The sequence below is a fragment of the Falco peregrinus genome, chromosome 3 (assembly GCF_023634155.1).
Source record: "Falco peregrinus isolate bFalPer1 chromosome 3, bFalPer1.pri, whole genome shotgun sequence".
NCBI classification, from domain to species: Eukaryota; Metazoa; Chordata; class Aves; order Falconiformes; family Falconidae; genus Falco; species Falco peregrinus.
Window position 1 is genome coordinate 75,883,347 of NC_073723.1, and position 26,021 is coordinate 75,909,367.

At 41.0% G+C, this 26,021-nt stretch overlaps 1 protein-coding gene across 8 annotated transcripts in view; it reads right to left on the minus strand.

Moving 5' to 3' along the window:
* Nucleotides 1-26,021, minus strand: part of LOC101913690 (poly(rC)-binding protein 3-like) — a 67,671-nt gene that overhangs the window by 29,567 nt on the left and 12,083 nt on the right. For 5 of the 8 annotated variants that reach the window (XM_055798631.1, XM_055798630.1, XM_027794452.2 and 2 more), the window contains exons 3-10: nucleotides 19,939-19,962; nucleotides 19,812-19,844; nucleotides 17,130-17,246; nucleotides 11,704-11,835; nucleotides 7,609-7,737; nucleotides 5,301-5,444; nucleotides 1,917-1,973; nucleotides 1,354-1,429 (exon numbers count right to left, since the gene is read on the minus strand). In XM_055798631.1, the coding sequence (XP_055654606.1) occupies nucleotides 1,354-1,429; nucleotides 1,917-1,973; nucleotides 5,301-5,444; nucleotides 7,609-7,737; nucleotides 11,704-11,835; nucleotides 17,130-17,246; nucleotides 19,812-19,844; nucleotides 19,939-19,962 (712 nt within the window). The remainder of the gene's footprint in view (nucleotides 1-1,353; nucleotides 1,430-1,916; nucleotides 1,974-5,300; nucleotides 5,445-7,608; nucleotides 7,738-11,703; nucleotides 11,836-17,129; nucleotides 17,247-19,811; nucleotides 19,845-19,938; nucleotides 19,963-26,021) is intronic. The other 3 variants (XM_055798632.1, XM_027794453.2, XM_027794449.2) reach the window with 1 other exon arrangement.

The following is a 26,021-nucleotide window of genomic DNA, read 5'->3' on the forward strand; positions in this document are numbered from 1 at the left end:
TAAAATAAGGATGAGGAAATTAACCTAGGAAAATTTGGAAATTATATGGGGGATTAGTTGCCGAAGAAATGTTGGGAAGGGTAATATTTGAAGGGAAATGTACAAAATACTCTAAGCCGCATACATTTGTTTGTAAATTGGGTGGACAAAAGGAAAATGCTCAGGAAAAATGGAATTACTGCTCTAACTCACAGTAACATTGCAGAAACGTACATCTTGCAAATATAAACAGGAAAAAATTAAGGAGCAGCATGTTAATGACAACAATAAGGAAAATAAAAAGCTAGGAAAGGCAATTTAGTATTACTCGTAGACATTTTATCAGATACATCATGAAGAAACAAAAGTGTGTTTTGGACATCATGCCTCTTTCTCTCCTTTTCTCTTTTTTTTGGTGTTTATTATTATTATTATTATCTGTAAAGATGTGCCAAAAATAGTCATTTCCAACTAGAAAAGATGGAAAAGAAATGCACTTACAAAGAAGTTACTCACCTTTTACTTATGTTTACATTCAGAGTTGCATATGCTTATTTTACATTGAATATAAAGCTATCAAGTTGCTCACAGAATTTGATGTATGTGATAAAATGTTATTTGCCATAGAAAGCATGTACCAGTACTTTATTTGCCATAGAAAGCATGTACCAAACTTTACGAAGTTTTGAGATGCCAAGCGTGTATGTAGTGAAGTACAGTAAAAATGAGTTATCGCAGGGTTAAAGGACTTCTCACTCTTGAATCAGGAATTTAACTTCGGCTTTAACAGGTATGGACCAAAATCACGGTTCCTAATTTAGCTAAATTTCCATTGCATTTTGTAGCTGTATCTGCACATCTAGTAGGAAGAGAGGCACTTGTCCCAGCAGTGACAATCACAGATGCTCTTAAGACATGTAGGTCTGCAAGGAATTTGAGTTTCAGTGTGCCGTAATGTTTTTAAACAGTATTTCTGTGCCATGATAACATACTGTTTTCCTATGTTTGCTTCTTTCTGAACCACGTTATCAAACTGGCAATGTGACAAGATGCGCTCCCAAGTACTTCACTCGAGACCAACTGGTACATACTGTATGGTCCATAATAACTTTACAAGGACTGAACAAAAGAAATTCAGGGCTTTTAGCCAGTGGCACAAATGAAGCGGTTTTGATTAATAAATGTAACAAACAAAGCATGTTTTAGTAATGAAAGGAATGGTAACAGAGGTATGGGGGGGAAGAAGAGAGATTAATATATAAAAACAGAAGGATTGCTGGTCATTGACCACATTTATTATTAAAATGATGTAATGACCATGGGAAACAAAGCTGTTAAGAAGAAGGACATCCCCAGGGGGTCATGGGTACGTACCAGGGAAACCAGGGGTGGTCTGCCCAAGGGGAGTAAAGGGGGGATGCTGCATAGCCAACTGGTGAAGCTTGGTCAACTGCAGGGCAGGATGGGAAATTAGAACTAACCAATCAAATGGAATTATTTCAGAGCAGAGAAACCATCTTACATGTTCTAAAACTGGATTAATTAAAATTATATTGGAAAAAAAAAAAAAGGTTTAATCGTTCATTCTAATCTACCGTAGAGAAAATCAAAAAACCTAAACTGGTTATAAATGACATCTCTACTGTTATTACATGTAATGGCTATTGTTAATATTTACTAATTACTGTAGAATTACATATTAAAAGAACTCAAATATATCACATGCAAAAAAGACCAAGATAACTGTCATTTGTTCCTGGGCCATTGTACTTTCTAGCAATTATTATGCAAGGCAAGAGATGCAGCTGAGCTAACTTGGCTACACAGTATGTTGTTCAGGAAAGGTGTCCTTAGGCCGTGTCTTTATTGTTAACTGTAGAAAGCAAATGTTGCCCGGAACAAATAAGAGGGAGAGGAAGAAAAAGGGAGTAATTTACATGTGCTGGACTCACGTCTGGATGAGGGATGGCATACTGCCCCTGAATCGTGAATGCCTGGAAACAACAAGCACAGTTGAGACACAGGTCAGTCAGGTGGGACAAGAAATGTTTCTGTTCTCATCAGAAAAGCTCCTCCTGGCTCCTTGGGTAAATACTGAGAGAAGCTTAATTGTCTTGTGCTTCTTGATAATGCTTGGTATGGTATGGAAATGTCCGTCAGGCTGCCCATGCACCTCTTGCAAGCAGGGGATGCCAAGTGCCGCTGCCTGAGCTCTGATGACCTGCCGGGAGCAGAGCTGGGGACACTGCACGGGTTGAGGAGGATACATGCCAGCCGGCTCTGAGCCACCTCGTCTGGCTACCAGCAGCCACAGATGTTAAATGCCAGCAAACATGTACACCGCGCGGGGCTGGTGCCCCAGGCTGCCATGCCAGCAGGTACATGAGCACATGTGCTGGACGGCAGCCTGTCCTGCAGTGCCTGGGCACGGGCCCAGGATGCCAGTTTGGAGATAGGAGCATGATGGAGACCCCCGGCGTGGTGGTCTTATCTTCCACAAGAAGCCAAATAGCCTCCCTCCAAATCTAGCCTCTGCACCACCAGAGCAACGCAAGGGGTACAGTTTCTGGTATCTCTTCTAGCAGTACCGGGGGTAGGTGGGAGAGGCAAAAGAAGCACATGAGCAAGAAGGGATATGGTGGCGTGCCTGGCACCAGTGAGCACAGCCTGGCTCTGTTCAACTCTCTGTAATGGCCTACAAAAAAAACCTACCGAGAATTTATAATTTTCTATTATATTCTGTAGGGCTTTTCTGAAAGTAACGGCATGTCAGAAAAATATTAATGTGTTTGTGCTTAGGCAGGAAAGCAGAAGGACAAATTATAAAGTATAAATATTTGTAGTGTGAGAATTATAAACAGGAACAGGGCTGATTAGCTTAGTTTGCAAAATGCTTATTTGACAAAAGGCCTCTTAGAAAGTAATGAATCCTGCAAATGATAAAACAATTAATTTAATGGAGTTCAGATATTAAAACCTTTAATGCCTCAACTGCTTGATGCACATTTCTGCAGCAGAATTTCCCTTCTGGAGAAGAAACATTTCATTTACTTTTTAAATTAGTTACAAAGCAAGGCCACAGTCAGGCAAACATGCACAAGAGCAGTTTTCAGGCAGAAGTACGTGTGACCAGGCTCAATAGGATGCTCATGGGCAAACATACGCACGTGCATCTTGTGGGGGATGGCTATTGCTGATAGTTTGTAAATGACAAAAAAAGGTTCCAGACCACCAAACCAGGTGATCACTGCCATCAGTGGGTCTTAAGCAAGCACATAATCAATCAAGCAAACCGTGTGTTTAAGTGTTTTACTAAATGAGGACAACCTTAAGGAGATGTTACACTGCTTTGCTGAATGGGGGCTCTGTGTGTAGCCAGGCACAGGAGCAGCCTCAGAGAGGTTATAGCTGGAAACGGTGCTGAGCAGGGGCTTAGGTGAGCAAACTGGGTTTGGAAACCATGCTTTAGTCTCTGACTCTCGTGCTGGAACACGAGTGTCCTTTCTGATCTTGGCTTTACTTCAAACCCAGCTGAGGGAACATCTTAAGACATCGTGGACAAGATGGGTCTTAAATTTTCTTTCCCAGTAAAAAAAAAAAAAGCTCTTCGTTTTTTAGGCTCCTAAAAAGTCATTCAGTTGATTAGGTTGAGAAAAACTGTCTTTGACTGCTTTACCCCTTGGCAGAGGAACCGTGTCCTTCTGTGGCTGAAGCATAGCAAGCACAAGCCTGGTAGAGGCTACTGAGACATCTGTACTGTAACATTTCACTAAGGACATGAGCTATGGGTCAGCTTTCATCAAAGTCAAGGGCAACTTTCCTACTGACATAAGTAACAGCAGGAATGATCTGGTCTACAAATCTTCCTCACTTTAAACCACAAAACTGATATAAGACATAAAGCAAAGCTGTACCCTGTGAGTACCCACCTAGACAGCAATGTAGCACAGTGGGTAGAAATGTCCAATTTGTTTCTACCAGGCAGGAATACTGTATTTATTATTTTTTTTAACCACTGCATATGCTAAATGTAGGTAAGGGGCAGAGCAGGGCAAGGCAATGTTCATCTTCCTTTCAGTTGTGAGATGCAATACAGTATCGAAGAAGCACAAGAGAATTAAAAGTAATACTTAAAGCAGAACTCCCCCAACTTGTTAAGGAAAACAAGAAATTTGAGTTTGCTAGTGTTGCTTGATATGCAAGCATTAAACAAACCAAAACCTTTAAAGATGGCCATGCTGCAATTTAGAATGGAAAAATAATTTATGATAACATAGCCAAAAGGCTGGATGGAATTAACACTGCTGACTGAATTTTATTTTCAGTATTAATTTCTACTTATGAAACTTGGTTAAAGTGTCTTTCTATACTGACGTCCAAACACACCTTAAGCTTTTTCTTAAAAAGTCTGCTTAGTCAAGAACAGAAATTCAAAGCACACAGAAAGTGCCTGACACACTTTCTCACATCAACAAGGTTGCATTAGAAAAGTGAGAACGTTTTTTTAACTGATAAAACTGAAGATGACAAAGAGCTATTAGGCCTTAAAATAGGACACTTTCAATTATTTACACAAACTGCTCAGAGCACTCTAGCAAACAGTTTCAATACTTCTGAGTAATCTTATACAGAGACAGTCTTTGAAAGCAATGGCAATTACAATACTCGTAACATGGGCTGCCTCATATATACACACATATTTCTTAAAGGAAAGCACTGCAGTGTAAACTTATATATGTGTGGAGTAAATTATTCTGAACTTTCAGCCACAGACCAATTTCTGGCAAATTATTTTAAATTTCAATTCAGCTTTGGTCACTAAGGAAGCACGTTTCTTGTTTTAAGACAACTAAGGGGGGTAGGCTTACCAGGAACTGAAAGCTACTACATCCAGACTATGAAAATCTGCATATACATCCCAACATATTGTTTCAGAGTAGAAGGTAAAACTCTGAGACAAAAATTCAGAGAGAGGTCATTACAAGGGCCTGTCGGACACAACTGCTGTTTGATCATCTCTAAAAACTGACAAAACTGCTCACACTGCTAGTGGAGCTGCAAGTTAAGAGTGAAAAAAAACCCCAACCTCTACAATAAGCAGTTTCGTCCCACTCAGGGAGCACTTGATTTGGATACCTCTCAGTTTGGGCAAACTTTTCTTAATTACAGAAGTTAATTTTAAATCTCAGTAAACTACCAGTCATCACAATTTTACATCAAGTTTGCAACGCAGTGTTCTTTCCTGCAAACTGTAAGCACACAGAGTAGACAAAGCACATCAATACTATACCAGGCAAAAAGAGTAAAAGTTGAAAACTAACAGGCGCTGGCTGAGGTTGGGCCAAGACGGTGTGGTTTCCAGCTGAAGCCAAAATGGTGTCTGCTCTTACCTGGCCACCTGCAAAAATGATAGGTGCAGAGGCAGGTTTGGGACGGTAGGGGATGGTGGCACCTTTGGGTGGGGACTGCAGACAAAAACACAAAGCGATCAAAATGCAGAATGAAGCACAGCTCACATTAAAAGAATCACTCCTTATCTTGGTCACCTCAGACAACAAGGCATGCAGGTGACCCAGCCCAGCCCAGCCTGCCCTCCACCCCATCAGCCCAAAAGCAGGGCAGAGGCCAGCTGTCCAGGCTTTCAGGGGAAGAGCCAAGGTCCTGGCTGCACAGCTGAAACAGGCAGCGCTGGCACTTGTGGCTTCTTTACCGCCATCATTGGATGAAGCTATGAAGCCTCATTAAGCATGTCAAGGCATTTCGGGAAACACAGACAAAATTTTGAGATTTGTTGATGCTTTGGAAGCGTCTGGCCTGTGGTCACACTTTAACACAAAGCACATCTCCCGCTTATCAGTCTTTCCTACGCTGCTACACACATCGAGGTTTCTTGTTTTACCAACTCAATTAAGTCAGCTGTTCAATTGCAAATTACCAGCCTGATCCTGCCTTTCTTCTGACTCAGCTGTAAGGATGGAGACAAAATCCTCCTGGCTTCAGCAGAAGCGTAACTATGGCTTTCATAATGCATGACAAGGGAGCTTGTTTCCTGTAGCCCAAGGCAAGGACCCAAAGGGAAAACCCCTAACGGGTGTGTGGGGGGGTGGGTGGGGGGGGTGGGTGTTAACTTTCTCCTTGTAAATAAAGGAGCAGCATGTGTCTGTAAAAAAGGCTTCAAGCTGTCTGTGCAACACCTGGCAGAATTGTGCTGTGATTTCAGTGCATTAACTACAACTAAAGAAGGTAATGACAATATCACCTCCATTAACTAATATCCTACAATTGGCTATTTTGTGTCAATGAAAGTGTTGGTTCCCAAATTAAATATATGCTGCAAATTAGAGCACATTCATTTTCTTAAATGAAGCAGCAAACCATAGTTACGCCAGTGTCATCTGGGTGCTGCTTGTGATTTGCCTAATGCTAAAATTAAGTATTTCTTATGTCAAAATTGGTTATTTGAAAAGTGGCTCTACCTGTGGGAAAATGGGACTTTCTCTCTCTAGTTTTGGGAAGTGGCTTCTCTCGTCTTCTTTAGCAAATAACTATTTATTCCACAAATGTCACTTGGACAACAGACTATGCTGTGTATTTACAAAGCTGATAACTACTGCCATCATGTACTCCATCTTTAACAAACTAAAATGATTTTTTAATATTATCTTTCTGTTCTCTTGCATTGTTATAAAGAAATTTCTTCTTTACAGTAGTCCAGCAAGAACTGAAGCAACAGTCACTTTTTGCCGGTAAAATACCGTGGATTTTTAGTTTTTATGCTTTTATTTGCACTAGGCTGTATGACATTTTGGTGCAAAGGCTGTATGCAGCCTGGTGCACTGCATACTTCTGAACAGCCAACAGCTGTAGTGCTGTCTCAAACACTCTACTGTTTCTCTCCTCTTTAAAGAACAGTAGGGTGTCAGAGATCATCATGAGACAGCCCTTGACTAGACTCAGGTAAAATACCAAACTAAAAAAAAAAAACCCACAGAAAATTTCCAGCAGAAAAAGTGATAGAAACAGATACGTTTCATGTTCCTTGTCAAAAATTATGGTTATTAGGTCAAAATATTTAATTTTGATTTGCCAAAATATTTTTTTTTTCAAACTTCTACTCAACTTAATCGGTTGAGAAATGTACTTGCACAAAATTATGGGCATTTTCAGCAAGGGTTAAAATGCACAGATTGTTATATAAATTAATTTTGTATCATTTCATCTAAGGGCTGAAAAACTGCTGTCAAAAGGAAACATTCTGGCCTTATGCAATGACCTGACCCTAAGGAATCAAAGTGTCCTGGTAAATCTAAATTATGCCAGGCAGAATTATTTCTGTCTAAAACAACACCTCGATCTTTTCTGTCCTGTTCTGCATCAGAATCAGAAGGGGCTGCAGCTCCATGCTGGATCTGGTTTGTTGTTTGACAGCATCATGACAGCCCTAGTCTTTGATTGCTAAACCCTGAGAGGCTCTCAGACACGAGGAAGGGTACGGTCTAACAGAGTCCTCTTGAAATCCCTGGCATGGGGAGGGCAGGCAGCATCCCTGGGGGACCCAGGGCAATCGAAAATTAATAATGTGTTTGAGCATCTCCCGAGTGAGAGGTGATATGCCAAGTGCTCACTTACCTCCAGCATAACCACGCATATTTGTTTCACACACTGGATAATGGCGTCAGGAGTGCCTGATATAGTCACTGCGCGCTCCGTGGAGTTTGGCAACATGTCCCCTGCTACCTGCACCTGGGCTCCTGTGGACTTGAGCAGAGACCAAGCAAAGAGAGCGTCACCATCACCGTGGAGCAGACAATGGCACCTCTCAAAAGCCAGTGATTGACTGATGTGATTGATAGAGGTGATGCACCTCTAAACTTTTTGTCTTGTCTTTGCTTGATATGTGGTAGAGCATGTATGTAAATCCAGGCCCAGACAGGGTAACTGGGGTCTGGCAGGACATGGATTTGGCTGTTCAAGCCAATTTGCAAACACTCCCATCCTAGGAAGATTAACAGAAGCTGTTAATGAATCAAACTGTGACCTGAATTTCAGGACAAGTCTTTTAACCCTCTCAAAAACAGACAGTTGCAATGCTGACTAAAAACCAAAAAAGCTGAAATGAAGTACTTTTCAATAATAAAAAAAAAAAGAGAAAGGAAAAAAATACTGAAAACTGAAGAACATCTGCTAATGAAACATGTTGCAGATAAATGGCTCTTTAATCTACTGATGGCTGACTCGTGTCTCTGGATGAAATTTTGGGCTGGCTTATGCTCTGGAATATCTCAGGATGGTACAGAAGCACTTCTAAATTGTAATTAGTGTTGATTAAATATATGCACATCATCAACTTTTAGCTCATTAATGAACCCAAGGAGGTAAATGAGCAAGTTTTGTGGGGTTTTTTTGGTTGTGTTTTTTTTTTTTTTTTTAATTTGATCTTGGCAGTAGTGTATCTTAGCTAACTGAAAAAAACCCATACCCAAAGAAAGAACAAAATACATGAGGTCAAAACAGTCCCTAGCATTATTTCACAAACATCCTGGAAGACCTGCTCAATCAACAGAGAAAAACCCAGGCATTTCACATTGAGTTATCATTTTCACTTATTACAAACAAAATATATTCCTGACTGTTATTGCAATGCAATAGTCTGGGCTTTTTTTTTAAAAAAAAAAGTATTTTCAGTAACCATTGACTTTGTGTCAGTCAGCAAGAAGTTAATTTGTTTTCTTGCTGGTTACATACAAAGTGTTATTCTTCTTTCCAAAGACTGATTAAATTACTGATTGCGTTTTCTGTTCAGTAGCGCTGTTTAAGGCCAGAATATCAATTCCTTGCTCTATAATAGGCTTTGGAATTTTGCCATCATTTGATCAATCAGTCATGCTTTGCTTTGGTTTTTTTTGTAATCTTATCTTGAAAACAGTACTGCAACCCTACATGTTGTTCCTTAGCATATGACTGAACACAAAAGACCATCCCTTGTGCAATTGACGCTCAGTGTGTTGTGTGATGATGAAATTAGACCGTATCTCAAGATGGATGCTCCTTTTTTTTTCTTTTGATCATATTTGCTGTTTAATGTACAGTTCTGGGTATCTGTACATCTAGAACAAAATACTCTGCCAAATAATGCAGTCATTTATGCATTTGCTTCCAGTGCTTCCAGTGTTGCTTTTTGTTTATTTTTTGACTTTGCTCATATGCCAGCAACAAAAAATCAAGTAATGTTTTGTCCATTACCTTTATGCTTAAGAAAGTGTGCAGTGTGACTTCTTGCTTATCAGCCTTATCAAAACACCTATTTGGCCAAACACTATCCTTTTACTTCTTTGTACTAGATTAATAGGTGATGCTTATGAAACTGCTCACCAGAACAATCACTTCAGTGATTTAATGTATGCAGACCAACAGACCCATCTCACCTTTAAAAACCTATGTCCTAAACCCACTCACTCCGTGCTTTAGATGAGGTTACCAATATTTAAAATGAAATCCAAAGTATTAGCAGCTGTAAAACCTAGAGCTAAGCACTCACCAGCACACGCTTCACACTCATGCCTGCTCCTATTTTAACACAACTAAGAAATCAGCTGGATTCCCGCTGCCTGACAGTTCTCCTGGACACCTAACAGATCTGGAGGACCATGAGAAATCACGTCTCGTGGCTGAGGTTGCCTCCGAATGTGTGCTCTGACAGTAGCCTTGCCTTCTCCAGTGGCAACACTTTAGCCTGGCTTCCCCTGCTGCCTGCCAGGGTGAGTGTGCAGCTGCTTGGCAGGCTTTCTGGCTGACCCAGACACCAACTGCTGCAAACACCAACAGTTCATTGGCTGTCCAGCCTCTGAGACAGAAATGTGCCCTGCATCAGGCAAACTGAGCACCTTCCTTCCACCCAGCAATGCACTTCAACACACAAGTATCTTCTCCCACCTATATAAAGTTCTCTGACAAAGCTTTTTTGGGATTAAAGCAAAAAAAAAGAGAAGGTTCCCCTATGATCCTAGCATCTGCACAGAAATATTGTTTTCTTCCCCTTAGCATCAACAAGTGACTCCTTTCTGCCACATGTCAAAAGCTGGTTTGACAATAAGGACTGCTGACAGGCACAGCTCCCAGACTCTGATAAAAAAAATAAAGTAACAGCATTCCAAGAAAAAAAGAATCCAATTTGTAATTGCCTTTTATTTGTAGGTCTCAGGAAGCACAGAGACCCCTTCAAATGGCAGGGCTCTGAAATGTTCTGCGAGTTTACAGCAGACAACCTATGTATGTTTTCATGAACACAGTTTACAAAGCAAGAGGCACGTGGAGGAGCAACATGTTGTTTGCTTGGCAACAAAACCTCTGAAACAGCTTTTGGCAGCTGTTGGCTATTGGAAGCAGCATGCGCTGCTATTACGTCCCTGTATGCAAAGGACAGAAAAGACCCTTTCAGTAGTGGCCAAATCCTGAAAGGTGAAGATAAGCTTTGAGAGGGAACTTTGTTAAAAAAAAATCCTGGGACAATAAAATTTGAATCCCAATGAAATAATTTGGAAGAACTTGAAAATCAACTGGAATCACACCCCTAACTGTCCTCTATGATCACCTTTCCTTCCAAGGCTACCATAAACTAACATTTCATAGCAAATACTGGACATACTATTTTGATCAAAGCATTTTCCACTCCTTCCTGACATTTGATCAAATTTTCTTTGACAGAAAAATATCTGGTAACATTTTTTACATTTGAAATGACACTTGAAAGCTCAATAAAGCCTACTGTCTTGGATTTACATTTTAGATAAAAAAGGGAAGTTTCAGTTTGGTAGAGCCTGTCAAAAGCTTTTGTTTTGACAGTCAAATATAAAAATGGATCAGCATATTATTTTGATATTCAACACCTCATTCTGTGTTGGAATAAAAACAAATTTAGGAGTACTGTCACTTTCTCCAGAACAAAAATCCATTTTTCTGAAATGTCCTATTCAGATTTTCTCCACGTAACCATGTAGGTACCTAATTTTCTTGCCTGACTGATTAGAAACGCTGCATCCTGGGCTTGGCATGTGCTATGTTGTTGCAGTCATACATGGAAGAATTAAAACTGGCACCACATGATAATTTTTTGCATTTTTTGGTTAGAGGAAAAAGTGGCTGCTAGCACAGCACATTGAATGAACACCTTCAGATACAGTCTGGATTAAAAAAAAATATGTTTGGAATACATGAAATCAGGTCACCTGTGGCACAGTGAGATTAGGGAGAAACAGGAAAGGAGCACGAAAATCAAATACCTATACAAAGTAGATCAAGTGTTTGACCTACTAACCTGGACTCCCCAGTGCTACTTGGGCCTTTCCCTGGCTGCAAGGGTGGTAACTGCTATGGGAATGGCTGCAGCACTCCGGCCTGGGATCACCTGAGTATTGCTGGGCAGGGGGCTGCGCCCAAAGAGAAACCTGAAGAGCCATTTTCTGTCATTAAACTGTTGTTTGCTAAATTGTGCATCAAAGACCAACACATTGTAAAGCTCTTTCTTTATTTCACACGTGGTCTTCAGCTTTGAGGAAAATACAAGGGTGCAGCTGTGCTGGAGCCCTGCTCCCCCCAGGGCAAGGCTTTTCACTCAGCACATGCTCATGTTCATGCAATGAGCAAAGTGCAGTGGATGATGCTGGCAAGGCATGCTGTGGTAGAACTGAGCTAGCCTGTGTCCCCAGCAGACATCCCAAGACTTACCTCCCTGATTTCTTTGATTTTGGAACCTCCTTTTCCTATAAGGGATCCACACTGACTTGCCGGGACGACGAGCCGCAGTGTTACAGGTGGTTTGCTTGTCACCGTGCTGTTTGTCATTGAAGCGTTTATGTCCTGCAATCACAACGTCAGTGAGAGTTAGCAGAGGATTTGTCATTCCTGGTAAGCACTGAAGGTCTCAGAGCAAATGCCCAGGCTGTTCGTGGAGACCTGGGGAGCATGCAACCAGTCGTAGTTTGTTTCTGTTGCAGGAAAGCTGCTGGCTCTGCCGGTGGTGCACCATAAGCACGAGCCGCACAAGCGGCTTGTGCCAGAGGAACCCTTTTGCTGTCTGGCATTGCAGGTCTATGCTGCAGGACCAGAGGACAGTCTCTAAGGCAAGACTTGGAGGAGGAGGTGGTATCTCAGATTAGATCAGCTGAAGCAGATGGAAAAGGCAGAGGCTTTTGAGTTCACAGGCCACCAAATCCTGATTTGTATTCTTTTCCACCATCTCAATGAGAAACATTTCCACCATACATGTCTTTACATTTCATGCAACGCCTTGTCAGATTTGATACAGAGAAAAACGGTTAAGAAGGGAATGACAAAAGAATCTATAAATAATCTAAAGCAAAGAAAATCAGATTATTTTGATAAATAGTTTGCTGCACCCCAGGTTTAAGTCCTCTTTTGTAGCAGATCCATAAGTATTTGTAGTGCTACATAATTTCTAATATTTTTTCCCATCACAGCTATGTATAACCAGAGTACAAAGAGCTCAGCAGAACAGCAATTACCTGTATCCAGATAACGTAACCTATATCCATGTATCTCATTATCCAACGAGACTACACTATATGGTCTCATGAGCATTTCAATATACTACTTGTTGCAAGGTGTACATTGTTTTAAATGTATTTTGTTTGTTCAAAATCTTCTAGGCAAGAGAAAACAATCCCTCTAAAGTCTTCATCATGAAGGAAAAGATAAAGTATATCCTCCCACTGATCGATGGGATGCTGTTGAGAGCACTTAGAATCACAAAAAAAGCCACGAGCTGCATGGCACTTGTCCAACAACTTATGAGAATCTCAGTATGGTTTGCTAACACTAGCTGTGTGCTGAAAAGACCATCTCATCAATCAGTGAGGTGCCATGGCACAGATATTACACCCTTCACAGAAACTCTATCCGAAAGATTAGGACAGAAAACATGCATTTCATATTCATCCAACTCATTTATGATGCAACAAGAGTTCCAGCAGACAGAACTGATAGCATTCCCTACATTCTTGCTTATGAAGACTACCACTTGTTAAAAAAAAGAAAGAAAAAAAAAAAAAAAAGCAGCCTGTACTGCGTGATCGGGACCCCAAAATAAAAAAATAAAAAAAAAAGAAAAGAAAAAGTACTTCAAAGAACTCTGCACACCTCATTGAACCAGTGTGGAAGCTCAGTGACACCAGCACTGATTCCTATAGCACCTCCACATTTGTGACGGCAGCATTCTGTCCAATAAATGGCTTGGTGTGACCTTGCTCAGCTTAAAAGGAAGAAAATAGTCTTGAACAGAATGAGGTATTGCTGCATGCCACAAGACAGCTATCAAATCATTCCTCTGCCAGCCAGTAACGCACATTTTGTTTAGTGCCCATGTCAGTGAGGGATTGCAATCCAAAATAAAGCAAGCACGATAACAGAATTTTGCAGCACCCAAGTATCTGAAATAAATCCCAAGTCATGCTGATTTTTCAGCTGAAAGATGCCAGCTCACACATCACGTTTGTGTCAGGTGGAGGCACAGGATCATCCAGATGCAGGTAAACAACCCTCTTCAGCTACACAGCACCACCCTGATAATGTCTCCCATTTCCCTATGTGGCCTGGCCTCAAAGCCTTCACTGCACTTACTGTCTTCAAAAGCACTTCACAAAAATTGAAAGCTGCTATTCTCTTTATTTTTCTCCTCGTCATTTAAAAAGAGTGAAAGCTAAACATGCAGGCTTAGCAGTATGGAGTGCATAAAGGAATCAGTCCACCTTAAAAACATAACAAAAGAGAAATGAGCAGAAAAAAATCCCCTCCAGAGCTGCAGGTTCCCAGGTAGGGCTGGCTGGAGACTTTTGTCTTTCAAACTGGGAGATTCCCATTTCTTTAACCTTCAACTTTCTGTGGCACTGCATCCATTTCCTCAGGGCTCTGGCAGGCACGGGAGCCAGACCTTGCATGGCTTTCTGCCTGCTTGCCTGGGCTGCTCCTCAGCCAGGACAGGCTGACTGGGAGCCTGGAAGTGGTGTGGGAGAGCCAGCTCCCACTGTTGGAGCCCTGCGGCATCCCCAGCTCTTGGCATCCCAGAGTCACAGTGTCTAAGGCTTCCCAAGGCAAGCAAGCCTGGCAGCTCAGAAAAGCTCTACCAAACTGCTGATGAAAAAAATCAAAATTCTTCTTTACTGGTTTTTAAATGAAATGTTAAACCTTCCAATTTTCACAGCAAGTATGAGGCTGTGAGGTGGGTCCTTACTTGTTAATGACCACCACAGGATTTACCATTAACAAGAGTTAATGTCTGTCAAAAAGAGATCTCAATTGCTTTTATCACCTTCCTTTTCTCTCCTCCTTCTTCCTAGAGCTGAGCAAATTCTTCATAAATGTTTGCAGATGAACAAGGATTCTGCCAAACTTTTTTTCATTTGTTTGGAGAAGGTCTGACCACTGAGCCCTGCCTGCTGGTTATTCCAGCGCTTAACTACCATGTGCTTCCAGTGGATTATGCAGACCTACACCCAAAGCTAGAGCTGCCCCACTCACCGGTGAACGTACAGCTGATTTCTTGGGTCTCAACCTCCAGTCTGGAAGTCACTGCTCTAAAATGTCCTCTCCTGCAATGTCAGTGGTCTGCCTGGGTTGGTGCCATTTTTTAATAACACTTTTTCCTTTACAGTGAATTTTAGTTGTTTATGTAATTACCTGCCTAGCCTGTAAATTCATCATCAGGCTGCTAGAAAATCAACTTTTATTAGGAAGGTTGTCAAAGCAGAGTGATATAAGGCTGCACAGAGCAACCACACAGAGAATACTCCTCCAGATTTTTCCTTTTTTCTACCTATCTGACACATTTTGAGGTTTTTTCTAACATTAGAAAAACATTCCAGGGCTCCCGTGTCTTCCTAGATCTGTTTATCCCCAGCTATACAGCTGTAGGGTTGAAATTAAGGATTCAAGGGCTTCATGTCGAATTGCTTCACGTGGGCATGCACAGCAAATACCAAAAAAATCTCTCAAAGTAGCAGTCTCACACATGCATCTTTTTTGTTCTGTTTGAAGGTAGCTGGGCCAGGCACTGTCTGCTCTGGGATTTTCAATTTTTTAAATGACTGAAGAAATCTCCAACAAAAACACATGCATGAAAAATCACATTTGGCAGCTAGCTCATTTGTATTTTCTGAAACAGTACTTTATTTTGCCACCAAAGTGTTACAGTTACCTTATTTTATTGACAGGAATAACTATAGGAAACCTAACTGATTATGAGAGGCATATTTCTTTGCCATTGTTCTTTTAAATATATCAGAAGCCAATTTTATTAAAACTAAATACAGATATTTCAGAATATATAACCTCAGTACCGGATCTGCAGGGAGCACCAATAACCCTTTGCTAATACCCACATGAAGGGTCCGGACTAGCCACTAAAATCTACATGGGTAAATACGCCTAAAATCCAGTCAGATGGCAGCATTTCAGGTTTCTTTGCCTGTTACTAGCTACAGCACTTTCAAAGACTATGTCGTGTTGGGTGGTGGAGTGGGGATCTGATGATGTACAGCGTTCCATGTTTTTATGAGCAGCGCAGTGTTATTTCCACCGGGTACTTGTTTTGGTGGGAACTGGCAGGGATTCTCTCCGTTAATGATTCCCTCAGCATTTTTCAGGATAAGGCCCTAAGCAGAATGCTTTCTGTGTAGAGAGCAGAGAGACTGCTCTCTCCAGGTTTCCATGGACTGAAGGGTATGGTACCATACGTGACGCTGCCTCTTAGGCCACAAGAAACAGAGACTGGTACACGATGAGTAAGAGATAAGGCTGAGAAAGAGATGACGAGGTGCTTTTAAAATTGGACTGGACAGAATGTGGTTCTGCAGGATTTAGCCTCAAAATCATTACCTCATTAATATTGGTAAGGGAAAAAAAAAAAAGCATTCTTACAAAATGTACCACGCCACAACATTAAGGTACTTTATCAACATATTGAAAGATTGGAATATCTGGGAGGATATTCCAATATCCTCCTGGGAAAACAGGAAGATCTGAAAATCCATGAAGGATTGGAGAAATATAAATGGGATTAACATCTGCAGTATAAAAAAAAAGGGTCATTTGTCTAGGGGCTGCCAGGAATGTCTGTCCAAACCAAAGAGGCTCTCACTGAGAACACCTGAGCAGGAGCTAGGGACACCTGCCAGGCACAGCACAGCTGTGAGCAAAACACTACACTAGTAGGAGGTGGTAGGGATTTGTTAGCCTGATAACACCCCTCTGGTTCAACCACCGATGGAGGGAGACAGCCCCTTTCTCCTGCTTCAGGTGATTCAGTCTACCTGTCTGAAGGCTCTTCCTTTAGGAGAAGCTGAATCACCTTCTCTGTGTTGGTGGTCAATTTGCCTCTGTCTCTCCAGAGATAACACAAGAGATGTCTGGATTAGAAGTGTGATTTTCAAAAGTAGAGGGAGTTAAATCCTGTCCTGAGTGACCAAGGTTCATGTTCTGTAGTGTGCTGAATTATCTGTGAGGTTTCCCATTGAAGTGCTGACCATATCTAATAGTAGTTGGTCCATGAAACTTGGGGAGATCCCAGCGCTTTAGGAACATATCTGCACAGAACGCTTATTCTACAGTAAATCGAGCTCTTGCCTCACTTACTCTTAGTGTCTTTATTTTAATTAATTTTAAAAGCCAAGCTTTAAATATGGTAATTGGTAATCATATAGTTTGTTTTCAAAATAAAAATTTTCTAGTTAAATAAGTTATATATTCATTTTGACATACATAAAATTTACAACAATACCAAATGGAATCATAGAAAAACAAAGCTAAAAGTTAGGCAATTACTTGTTTCAAATCAAACCCGCTTTGGGACCAGAAATTTTCCAAGACATTTTTCCTACCATTAGTGCACATTACTAAAAGCAATTGCTTTTCCCCGAAGCCTCCAAAAAGCAAAAGAAATGATCAAACAGCTTGTAAATTGACCCATTATTTTTCTTCAGTGTTACTGCCAAAAGCATTTATAAAAATACAAGCACTTTCACTGCTATTAAATAGAACATTAAACAAATCATATTTAACATTAAAGCAAACATGAGAAAATTCAAACAGTGTTTTTATTTCAACTTGAAGAAAGAAAAAAACATATTTTATTTGCTTACCTCTTCAAATTTTAGTGCAATCATAGAAAAAGCTTTAAAAATTGCATCTGTTGGGCCTGTTATTGTCACAATTCTCTCTGGACATGAGCCTTCTGAAATATTGATTCGAGCACCACTCTGTCAAAAAAGAACACATATTTTACAAATTTATATCTCCCAGGGAGCAAACTAAGTAGGATTAGGTATATAGTTTGGGAAGGAGTATCTTGAGGCATCTAATTCCCTCCCCAACAATTGCACCCCCAACATCATATAATTTCAGTATAAACTGATCACACTCCAAAAATCCATCAAACTGCGGGAAGCTGGATTCTGTCTGAATAAATACTTATACAGCCACCTTCGCAGTATGCAAACAGCATCTCTGTAATTCAAAGCTGCAAATAATTGCGTAATCAAGTCTTCTCCCTTCCCTCTTGCAGGGTTAACTGTAAGTAGGACCAGAGCTGCAAAATTTCAGACAATGTTGTTGTCTCCAGGGAGCCCTGACATCTCCTAGGAAAGAGGCACCTCTCTGGTTTGGATACCCAAAGGCGGTGCTCGATCTGTCTAGCTGGGGCATTGCGTTGCACTGTGGAGAAGCTTTCTTATAGACGTGTCTCATGTGAAGGCAGTCAATTAATATGCACTGAACAACCCTTTAAAGGGGTAGCCGTAGGACAAGCAGCCGTAACGGTGTTATCTCCTTAAGGCAGGGAGCCCGCTGGAAGGAGTTAGAAAACTGTAAGACTTGGAGACAAGCCAGGCTGGCTCTCAGGGATACTTAGTCCCCTTCATGCCACTACGGCAGCACGAAGAAAACACCTCAACTAGATGTAAATATATTTAAGAGGATCTTAGTGCAGATAATGATCAAATCCAGTTCAGGTAAGACCCACCCTACACTTCCCCTGGGGTTTCAAGCACGGAAATGTGTTAGGGCAGCCTAACAAGCCACTGAAGCCTCAACTCACTCACAAGCACTGACCTTCTTGAGGATCTGGGCTTGTAGAAAATGTGAGATAATCAGGGTTAATTTGGCCCTTTGCCTTCAGGGTTACCATGAACCAACCCATGTGTTGTGTGCCTGAGCCCTTATCCATGTGCATACTGCTGCTCAACAGTGAGATACCGTATTTCCCCAGTACAGAGCAAGACAGAGTTGCATTTCATTCCATAAAGATGGCATGCAACTTGCCACATCTGTCAGGGAAGTAAAAATAAAGTTGCATTTTGCTTTTAAAGAAGTACTGAAGAAGGCAGTCATTTAAAGGAGGACCAAATTACCATGTGGAGACACAGACTCTTAGTTCTGTGTTGATATAAAGATGCATATAATTTATTTATTTTAAAAAAACAACCAAACAACTAAAGCCTCCTGTGACCACATGTACATGACAGTAGGTTTTCAGGACTACAAGAAGAACATTTGATGCGTATCTTGAAAAACTAACCAGGGCTCATAACTCTTCTCTAAGATGTTTAACTCAGAAGTCAGGAGCATTCTACAATGATGGTTTCCCTTTTGTGCATGCGGTTTATCTCCAAAGATATCTGCCCATAGTCATACTTAATAATTAAACTAAAAAGTGTTTAATCAACTGGCAGGATTACCTAGTATATTGGAAACATTTCTTTTTTCTTTATTCTTTTTAAAGTCTTAGCAAATGTACTTATGTGTGAAAACATGGGTGAAAGCTCTTAACAAAAAAGGTGCTCTGAACTCAGCCTGACAATGAACTCCCTATTGTGTATATTTAAAGGTGGATCTCAGCAATTTTCTTTCAAATACTTTGAGATTTCTCTGCCACAGACCTTCTATCAGCGTATAAAACAACAAAGCAGCTGACACAGTAATGTTCTGCAGATTTACCAGAACCAAACTGATCTTTCTTGAGGCATCCTCTATACAGTATGCACTCCCAAAATTTTAAAGAGTAGGATTTGTCTTTTGACTTATGCTTTTAGCACTGGCTTCAAAGAAGGAAAATTACATGGTAAGATGTGCTGCCTTGCTGGACAAGTGTGCGTCTGCCTTGCCTGAGCACAATCCTCTGAAGACAGTGCCGCTTGCTCTGCAGCAGGGAAAGAAGCCTGTGGACACTGGGGAAACTGAGGTTTACGCACTACCCTGTTTTAGTTAGCTATTTTGTGTTTGCAGCCTTTTCAAAGGATGTGAATAGCAGGCGTGCAGGTCTACCCTGACCACATCCTACCCACAGCAGCAAAATGATGAAAAGTTAAGGTTTTGCCAAGACATAGCAGAGGGATACTTTGCGTTATCAAGCCTGGCTCCAGCTCTGCTGGAGCTTGTGTCTGCCCTCAAACACAAGCATCATTCTAATACTTGGTTTCAGATTTTGGAAAATCAGAGGCCAAGCCACATGCAGGACAGATGTTGGTATGCTAAATAAAGATACAGTGGTTTTAATGCAAAGAATCATGCTGGCTAAGCTGTTCCTGAGATAAGACAGCAGCAGGCCGATTGCCATGGGAATGGAAGACTCCAGACTGCTGTGGCGATAAGGAGGTTACATTAACAACAATGTTTAATTCAGGCCAGCACGCTTATATACAATTTGCAAAGAATGGTGATGTTAAAGTAACTGCCCACTTGATGGCAGTGTCGGTTTGCACACGCTGAATTTCCCCGTTCTCTGAACTGGAAAGAAAAGCAAGTGAAGACATCAAGGCTTGTCTTACCTCCTCCCTCATCTTCTTTACTGTCTCACCTTTCTGTTAAAGAAACAGAAAAAAAGTTAGCCTGGGCCGATGAAGTCAACTGATACACAATATTTTGACATGAAAATAGAGAAAGTAATTTCCTGACCTTTCCGATAATGCTTCCAACCTCCTGAAACAGAAAAAAAGAGACAGTGAATGATATGATTCGCTACAGAAAATAATTTGCTCTGCTCCTAAGCTATTTCACTATCACTTATTTCAAACCTGCGGTGTGAAGCAGAGCCCTCTTTCGTTGCTGCTGTATATAAATATACTGTGTTAGATACAGAGAGGCAGACTAAAAATGTGTCTTTGCAGCTTACTGATCATGCAAGAAAACTACCCTTAACAGAAACTGATTTTGTGGTTACAGATCAATCCTGCTACTATAAACACAGATAAACCCCGTATCAGGCAACGAAAAGTTCAAAAAGAATAGAACTGCACAACCTACTAGAGAAAATGGGATATAATACAAGCACCAAAATAATTGCTGATCTCTCTGAGGGAAGGCATTTACCCTCTTTACACCATGTAATAGCTAGAGCTGAATTTGCATGCTACCGAGTGTTATTGTGTAAACACCTGGTGGCCTGTCTTAATCTCCCTATTAAGCACTTACAGAACAATAACTGCTAATCACTTTTTAGGGATTTGGGAATTGCTATTTAGTTTCTACAATCTTCCATGAAGGGACAGAAAACACTTAGAAATGTGACTGTGAACATACAATAGGGGAACAATACAGCAGCTCTGGCAACATCCCAAGGGTTAAAAGCTTGGTGAATAAAATGAACAGGTAGCAAAAATGAAGATAACTCTAAAATGAATAATCTGAATGCATTACAGAAATCACCCAGGTGTGACATCAGACTGGAAATCATCTGATTGAGAGGAGACCAGCTAAAGGAAAAAAAGAAAAAACTTTCCTCTCCTATACTCGGATCATGAAGTCTACTTCGATGGTTAAGACTGTCTCACGTGGCTGACCTGTCCCACACATATGATGTACAGTCCACTCCCTCCACTTCCTCCCATCTATATACTTAAGTCTGACCCGTCCTGAAAAAGTCCAAAGAATAAGATTTAGGAAATTGTCCTGCATTTCTCTATCCAGTGAGAGATCCATGATAAAGTGGTACTAACTTCACTCTGCAGTAGAGAACTACCTGCAGTGACCTTGAGAAAGCTATTTTTCACCAGTTATTTATAAGCTCATAATATGAAGCTGTTTGTGCTTGCAACTCTTCACATCCTTCTCACAAGATGTAAAGACTTTTCAGGGAGAAGAACATGTATCTCAATGAAGAACTTTGGCATGTGGTTCCTTTGCGCTCTCTGCAAGCCTGCACATAATGCCAGACAGGGGAGAACAGTCAATACACTGCTGGACAAGGCTGCTATTTGGAGTGACTTAGCCAGGTTGGAGAAAAGGGCTGAGTGAAACCTTAGGGAGCAGAACAAAGTCAAATGAAAAGTTCCATGTCTGGGATGGAACAAGTCCATGCAACAGGACAAGCTGGGCAAAAATTTCCTACATGCAAGCTGGCTTTGCAGAAAAAGTCCTGAGGGTCCCACTGCACAACTCCAATATGAGTACGTGCATGCACCGTGAGTACATTTCTGATCAAACAGATGCTGAGTGGTATTAGCAAGAGCATAGCCAGCAGGCTGGGGCAAATGATTCTTGCTTTCTCCTTGTGTCTGTGAGACCATGACTGAAGGATTGTGCCCTGTTTTGGGCTCCTAGTACAAGACACACAAAAGGACACATGGAAGTGAATCCAGTGCAGGGCCACCAAGACAGGGGGCTGGAGCACAGGACACATGAGGAGAGGCTGAGAGAACTGCATTTGTTTGTTCTTAGGAAGAGAAGACTTGGGGGGGGGGGGGGGCGGAGAATCTTATTGTGGTGTATGATAAAGAAAGCAAGTTGCAACATCAAATGCCATGGAGAGCAAGACTCTCCATGATGATAAGCCTTGGAGACTCCTCATGTCTCACAGTTCCTATCTGCCCACTCAGCACATTCAGAAGTTTTACCTTGAAAACTTTTTCCATTCTTCTCAGTCACAGCTTTCAGAAATAATTTCTTTTGTAAAACAGATACTAAGGAGGTAGAAGGACCTTTTTCTATGGGTGAGCATACTGTATTTCCGTTGCTATGGGTAAGCAATCATATTTCAGTTTGTGGCATAATTTCCATTTTTGTATATCTGAAGTTTCATTAGAAGCTGTAGGCCTGGTCTCAAACCTGTAAGGCTCTGCAAGTATGCACTTAGTATGAAAACTGTCCCAATCCATTTGATCATCATTCTGGGTCTTCATGACAGATGCTGTTCTTTCAGAAATGTGTGGATAATGGCTAATAAGTACAAAGATATCTTTGGAAATACAAAAAGAGACTTTTGCTTTGGAAACAGAAAAGCAATGTACTGTTTGTAGCCCTAGTGAAAAAGATGGTCCATTTCAAACAAGGAAATTGGGAATATTTAAACAAGCAGAGTAGGGCATAAAATGTTGCAGCTCTCAAGCTGCTTGTTCCACAGAACTCTGTGGGAGTTTTGCTATTGATTTCAGTGGGGACAGGAATTTTACCTGACTGATCATCACCTTGCTATCACCAAAGAGCACCTGCCAAAGAACTGAGGAATGAACAGTGTGAATCCCACTGAGGAAAAGTATTTCAGTGAGACTGGTGACCAATTCCTTGGAACATGCTAGCAAATGTCACTGTAATGCTGTGGAGTACTTCAAACCTTCCCTTCCTCAAAGAGTGAATTTAAAGCTTATTCTGTAAGGAGGCAGTTTCAAAACATTCAAGCGAATGCCACCTCTTCCCCTGCACTGGGAGCTGGGATTCTGCTTGGAAATGTGAAGGAAGGGCAGAGGGGGGAGAGAAACATTAACTTACCATACAAATTACTACAAAAAATAGGAAAATCTAGAATGGTTCTAAATGGGTCCCTTTAGACTTTTCTGAGGCCTTAGTTGTTACTAGAAAGGTCCCGTAAATACTGGTGAAAACAGATCATGTCTTTAATTATGATGAGAAACCTACTTCAGCCACAGATTAAATCAGAAGATTCTTTACACCTCGTTCTCCAAACTACTCATGCTACTTCATCAAACCTTTAATGTTCTTCATACAGTCCCATGTTTGTTTCATATAGATTCTTCGATCACCCTCAATTACGTTTAGTGCTTAATGAGATACATAACATAATTTTTATGACACTTAAGTTACTGATATTTCTAGCCAAGGTTACTTTGAGGGCTCTATTTTCTTTGGAAAATGTTTCCAAATCTGCCAGACACCAAACTGTGCTGTAGTTAACTGCATAAGACTGAAGGAATGGGATGCCTGTCACCTACATCAGTTCATTAAAAGTTAGGAGTCTAGCGTAAGCCAGGCACACAGCTTCCTCTGTAGTCCAAGGAGAGGGGTAATGGACGATGTTTTGTTCCTAAAAGAGGAGGGTTTTGTCCTAAAAGAGGAGGGTTTTGTCCTAAAAGAGGAGGGTTTTGTCCTTCTCCATCTGCAGCAGAAGAAGCCTAGACTGATACTAACAAACCTGAAGTTTGGTGAGAGGAATCCTACAGCTGTTGTCAAATTCAGCCTCAGCATAGGTCAGACAGGATTTTGATTTAGCTGTCCTAGCAAATCAGTGCCTGCTAGAATATACTAATAACTCTTGAACTATTTGCTGTTTTACAGTGCTCAGCAGTGTAAGCTAAAGGTAAGTATTCATGAACAGTTTGATTGATTTATTGACTAACCATCTGCATGTAAACACAGCGAGGAAAATAAGTTATATGATAACAATTACTTGGTTTCATATGATCAAATTTCAACAGCTGATCGAAAAACAGTGAACAAAAAAAAAGAGGTTACAAATGGGGGAACTAAAGCTCAGATGAAGAAAGATGAGTCTAAGGCAACCCAGTCAGAGCTGAAAGTACTGCCCAGGCTCCTTGGTCTCAACATATGAACACCCACCTGTTAGAAGCAGATACGCCACAGCAACCATGCTGGGTGAATAGGATGCCTCCAAAAAGCTGCAAGTGTCCATGTGCCTACATCCACTGACACGTACGCATCACACACAAATTTATATATTTATGTGTGAAGTCAGTGTTATACATACAGGCACTAAATAGATAGATACCAACTTTCCTTCAAGAAATGACAGCAGTTTGGGGTGCCTAACCTGAGACTCATCAACAGGGCCTGACTTTCAGATTATGCTGAGTACCAACCCAGGTAATGCCTTCCAAAGGGCGCATCTCCAGGTGACAGTATCTCTCTCACACTTGGGCTCCAACAGCAGTACTTTGGAAATGTCCAGGAGAATTTGAAATATACGTGCTGATTTCAGATAGCCCAAAAATAATTCTCAAGCCAGGGGTGGGGTGGGGTGTTGAGTTGATTTATGACTATGATTTTCTTTAGTATGCCATTTCTATTAAAATAGATAAAATGACAAGAGCTGAACCTCTCCAAGACCGGAAGACTGCTCAGTATCAATAAAGTATTTTTCTAGCCAACAACCCAATTCATCACAGAGACCTTGAGGAAAAGCAATGGTAAAAACAGGGAATGCTTTCTTTCATGCTGAAATGCAGCATGTAATATTATTTGCACATCTTATTTACATGAATGGGATGAGTTTTGCTCTTAACAAACACTTGGGGAGCGGTGGGCCCATCAAAGAGCAGAAAGCTATTTCTGCAGTTTTTGCATCACCTGTGGTGAGAGCAGGGCAGCACCAGCAGAGCAAAAGGTGGCAGCAGAGAAGTATGGGAGCCAAGGCTTTCACAGGGCTCTTGATGGTGCAAATGACTAAACAGAGATGTAAAACAGGCTGTAGGAGAAAGCTATTTCCTAATCACCAACCTGGTGTGCCTTTTGAACAACAACAGAAAGAAATTAGTCATGTTAAGAAAACAAGAAGCTTAAAAAATAGTAACAAACCTTGGTTTAAAGATTAACCTTTGATCTGTAAACATAATGAGTGAAATTCCATCATTTTTCTAAGTGTGAGACTAGATTAATAATTACTGTCTCCCAGGAAATCAAAACAAAACAGGTTGCTATTCCAGGACCACAGAAAAGCACAGGCCTTGCTCTATTACTGTGGGGCATACAGCTTCTACTACCAGTGCTATAGGGTGAATGGAACACTAACCTCACAGGAGTCCCGAGAGAAAGCCACATCTAGAAGTAAAATGTGTAATAAATAAAATAAGAATATATACTTTCACCCCAAAGCATCTGACAAAGCATAGGCCACATCCTAAAGCCTGCAATTCATTCAGCCAATGTTTTGATTGCATACATTCCCAGCCTTCTACAAACAAGAATAAGAAAGAAGCAGTAGTACTGGACCCTACAGAAAAGCCTGCTAGAAAAGCATTGAAAGGAAAGAAAGAAATACAGCCTTCCATGGTGGGGAAGCACATCTGCCATGACACAAGGAGGGATTCTGCCAACAGAAAACAACATATACAACATCTACACTGATAAAGTTTTCTAGGCCATCACCTGCTGTCTTTCTTCCATCCATAAAGAGGCATAACAACCCAGCTCTCTCTCTACACCTTGTTCTGAGGATGGATTTGCCAATACTGTATAAACTCATGAATACCCTTGCATGGAAGACCCCAGGAATATGTTTGACAAGATGTTCTGAACAATGTGTTTGCAGGGAGCACACGGGGCATCAGCATTTGCCAAAGACTGGCAGAAAAGTCAGGTTTGGAAAACATGATGTAACATGTCTACCTCAGGGAGCAAATGGCTGCCTTTGATAAACTGAGAGTCTGATTTGTGTTCTGGGATTATGTGGGATTAGCCTCACTGACACAGGAGATCTCACATTCCTAGGTGATGCTTCAGTAGTCACTGTCTGATGCTCACAGCCCTAATTTAGTAAAGCATTGCAGTCCAGGCCTTTACTGAGACAGCTCTCATGCTAACAAATGTGGTAGTTTATGAGGAAACCTTCAAATTATGGTATTTCTGATGGAGATGCCAGTAAAGAATCTTCCACAGGTCCATGTACCCTTTTTGGGGCAGCTGTTCCAATGGGTCTTTCTCATTTGCTTTTTAATAGCAGGTGGGTAACCAATTTACATTCCATTTCACATCAAACCTCCTAGCCTCCTCCCCAAAAAACAAACCCAAAC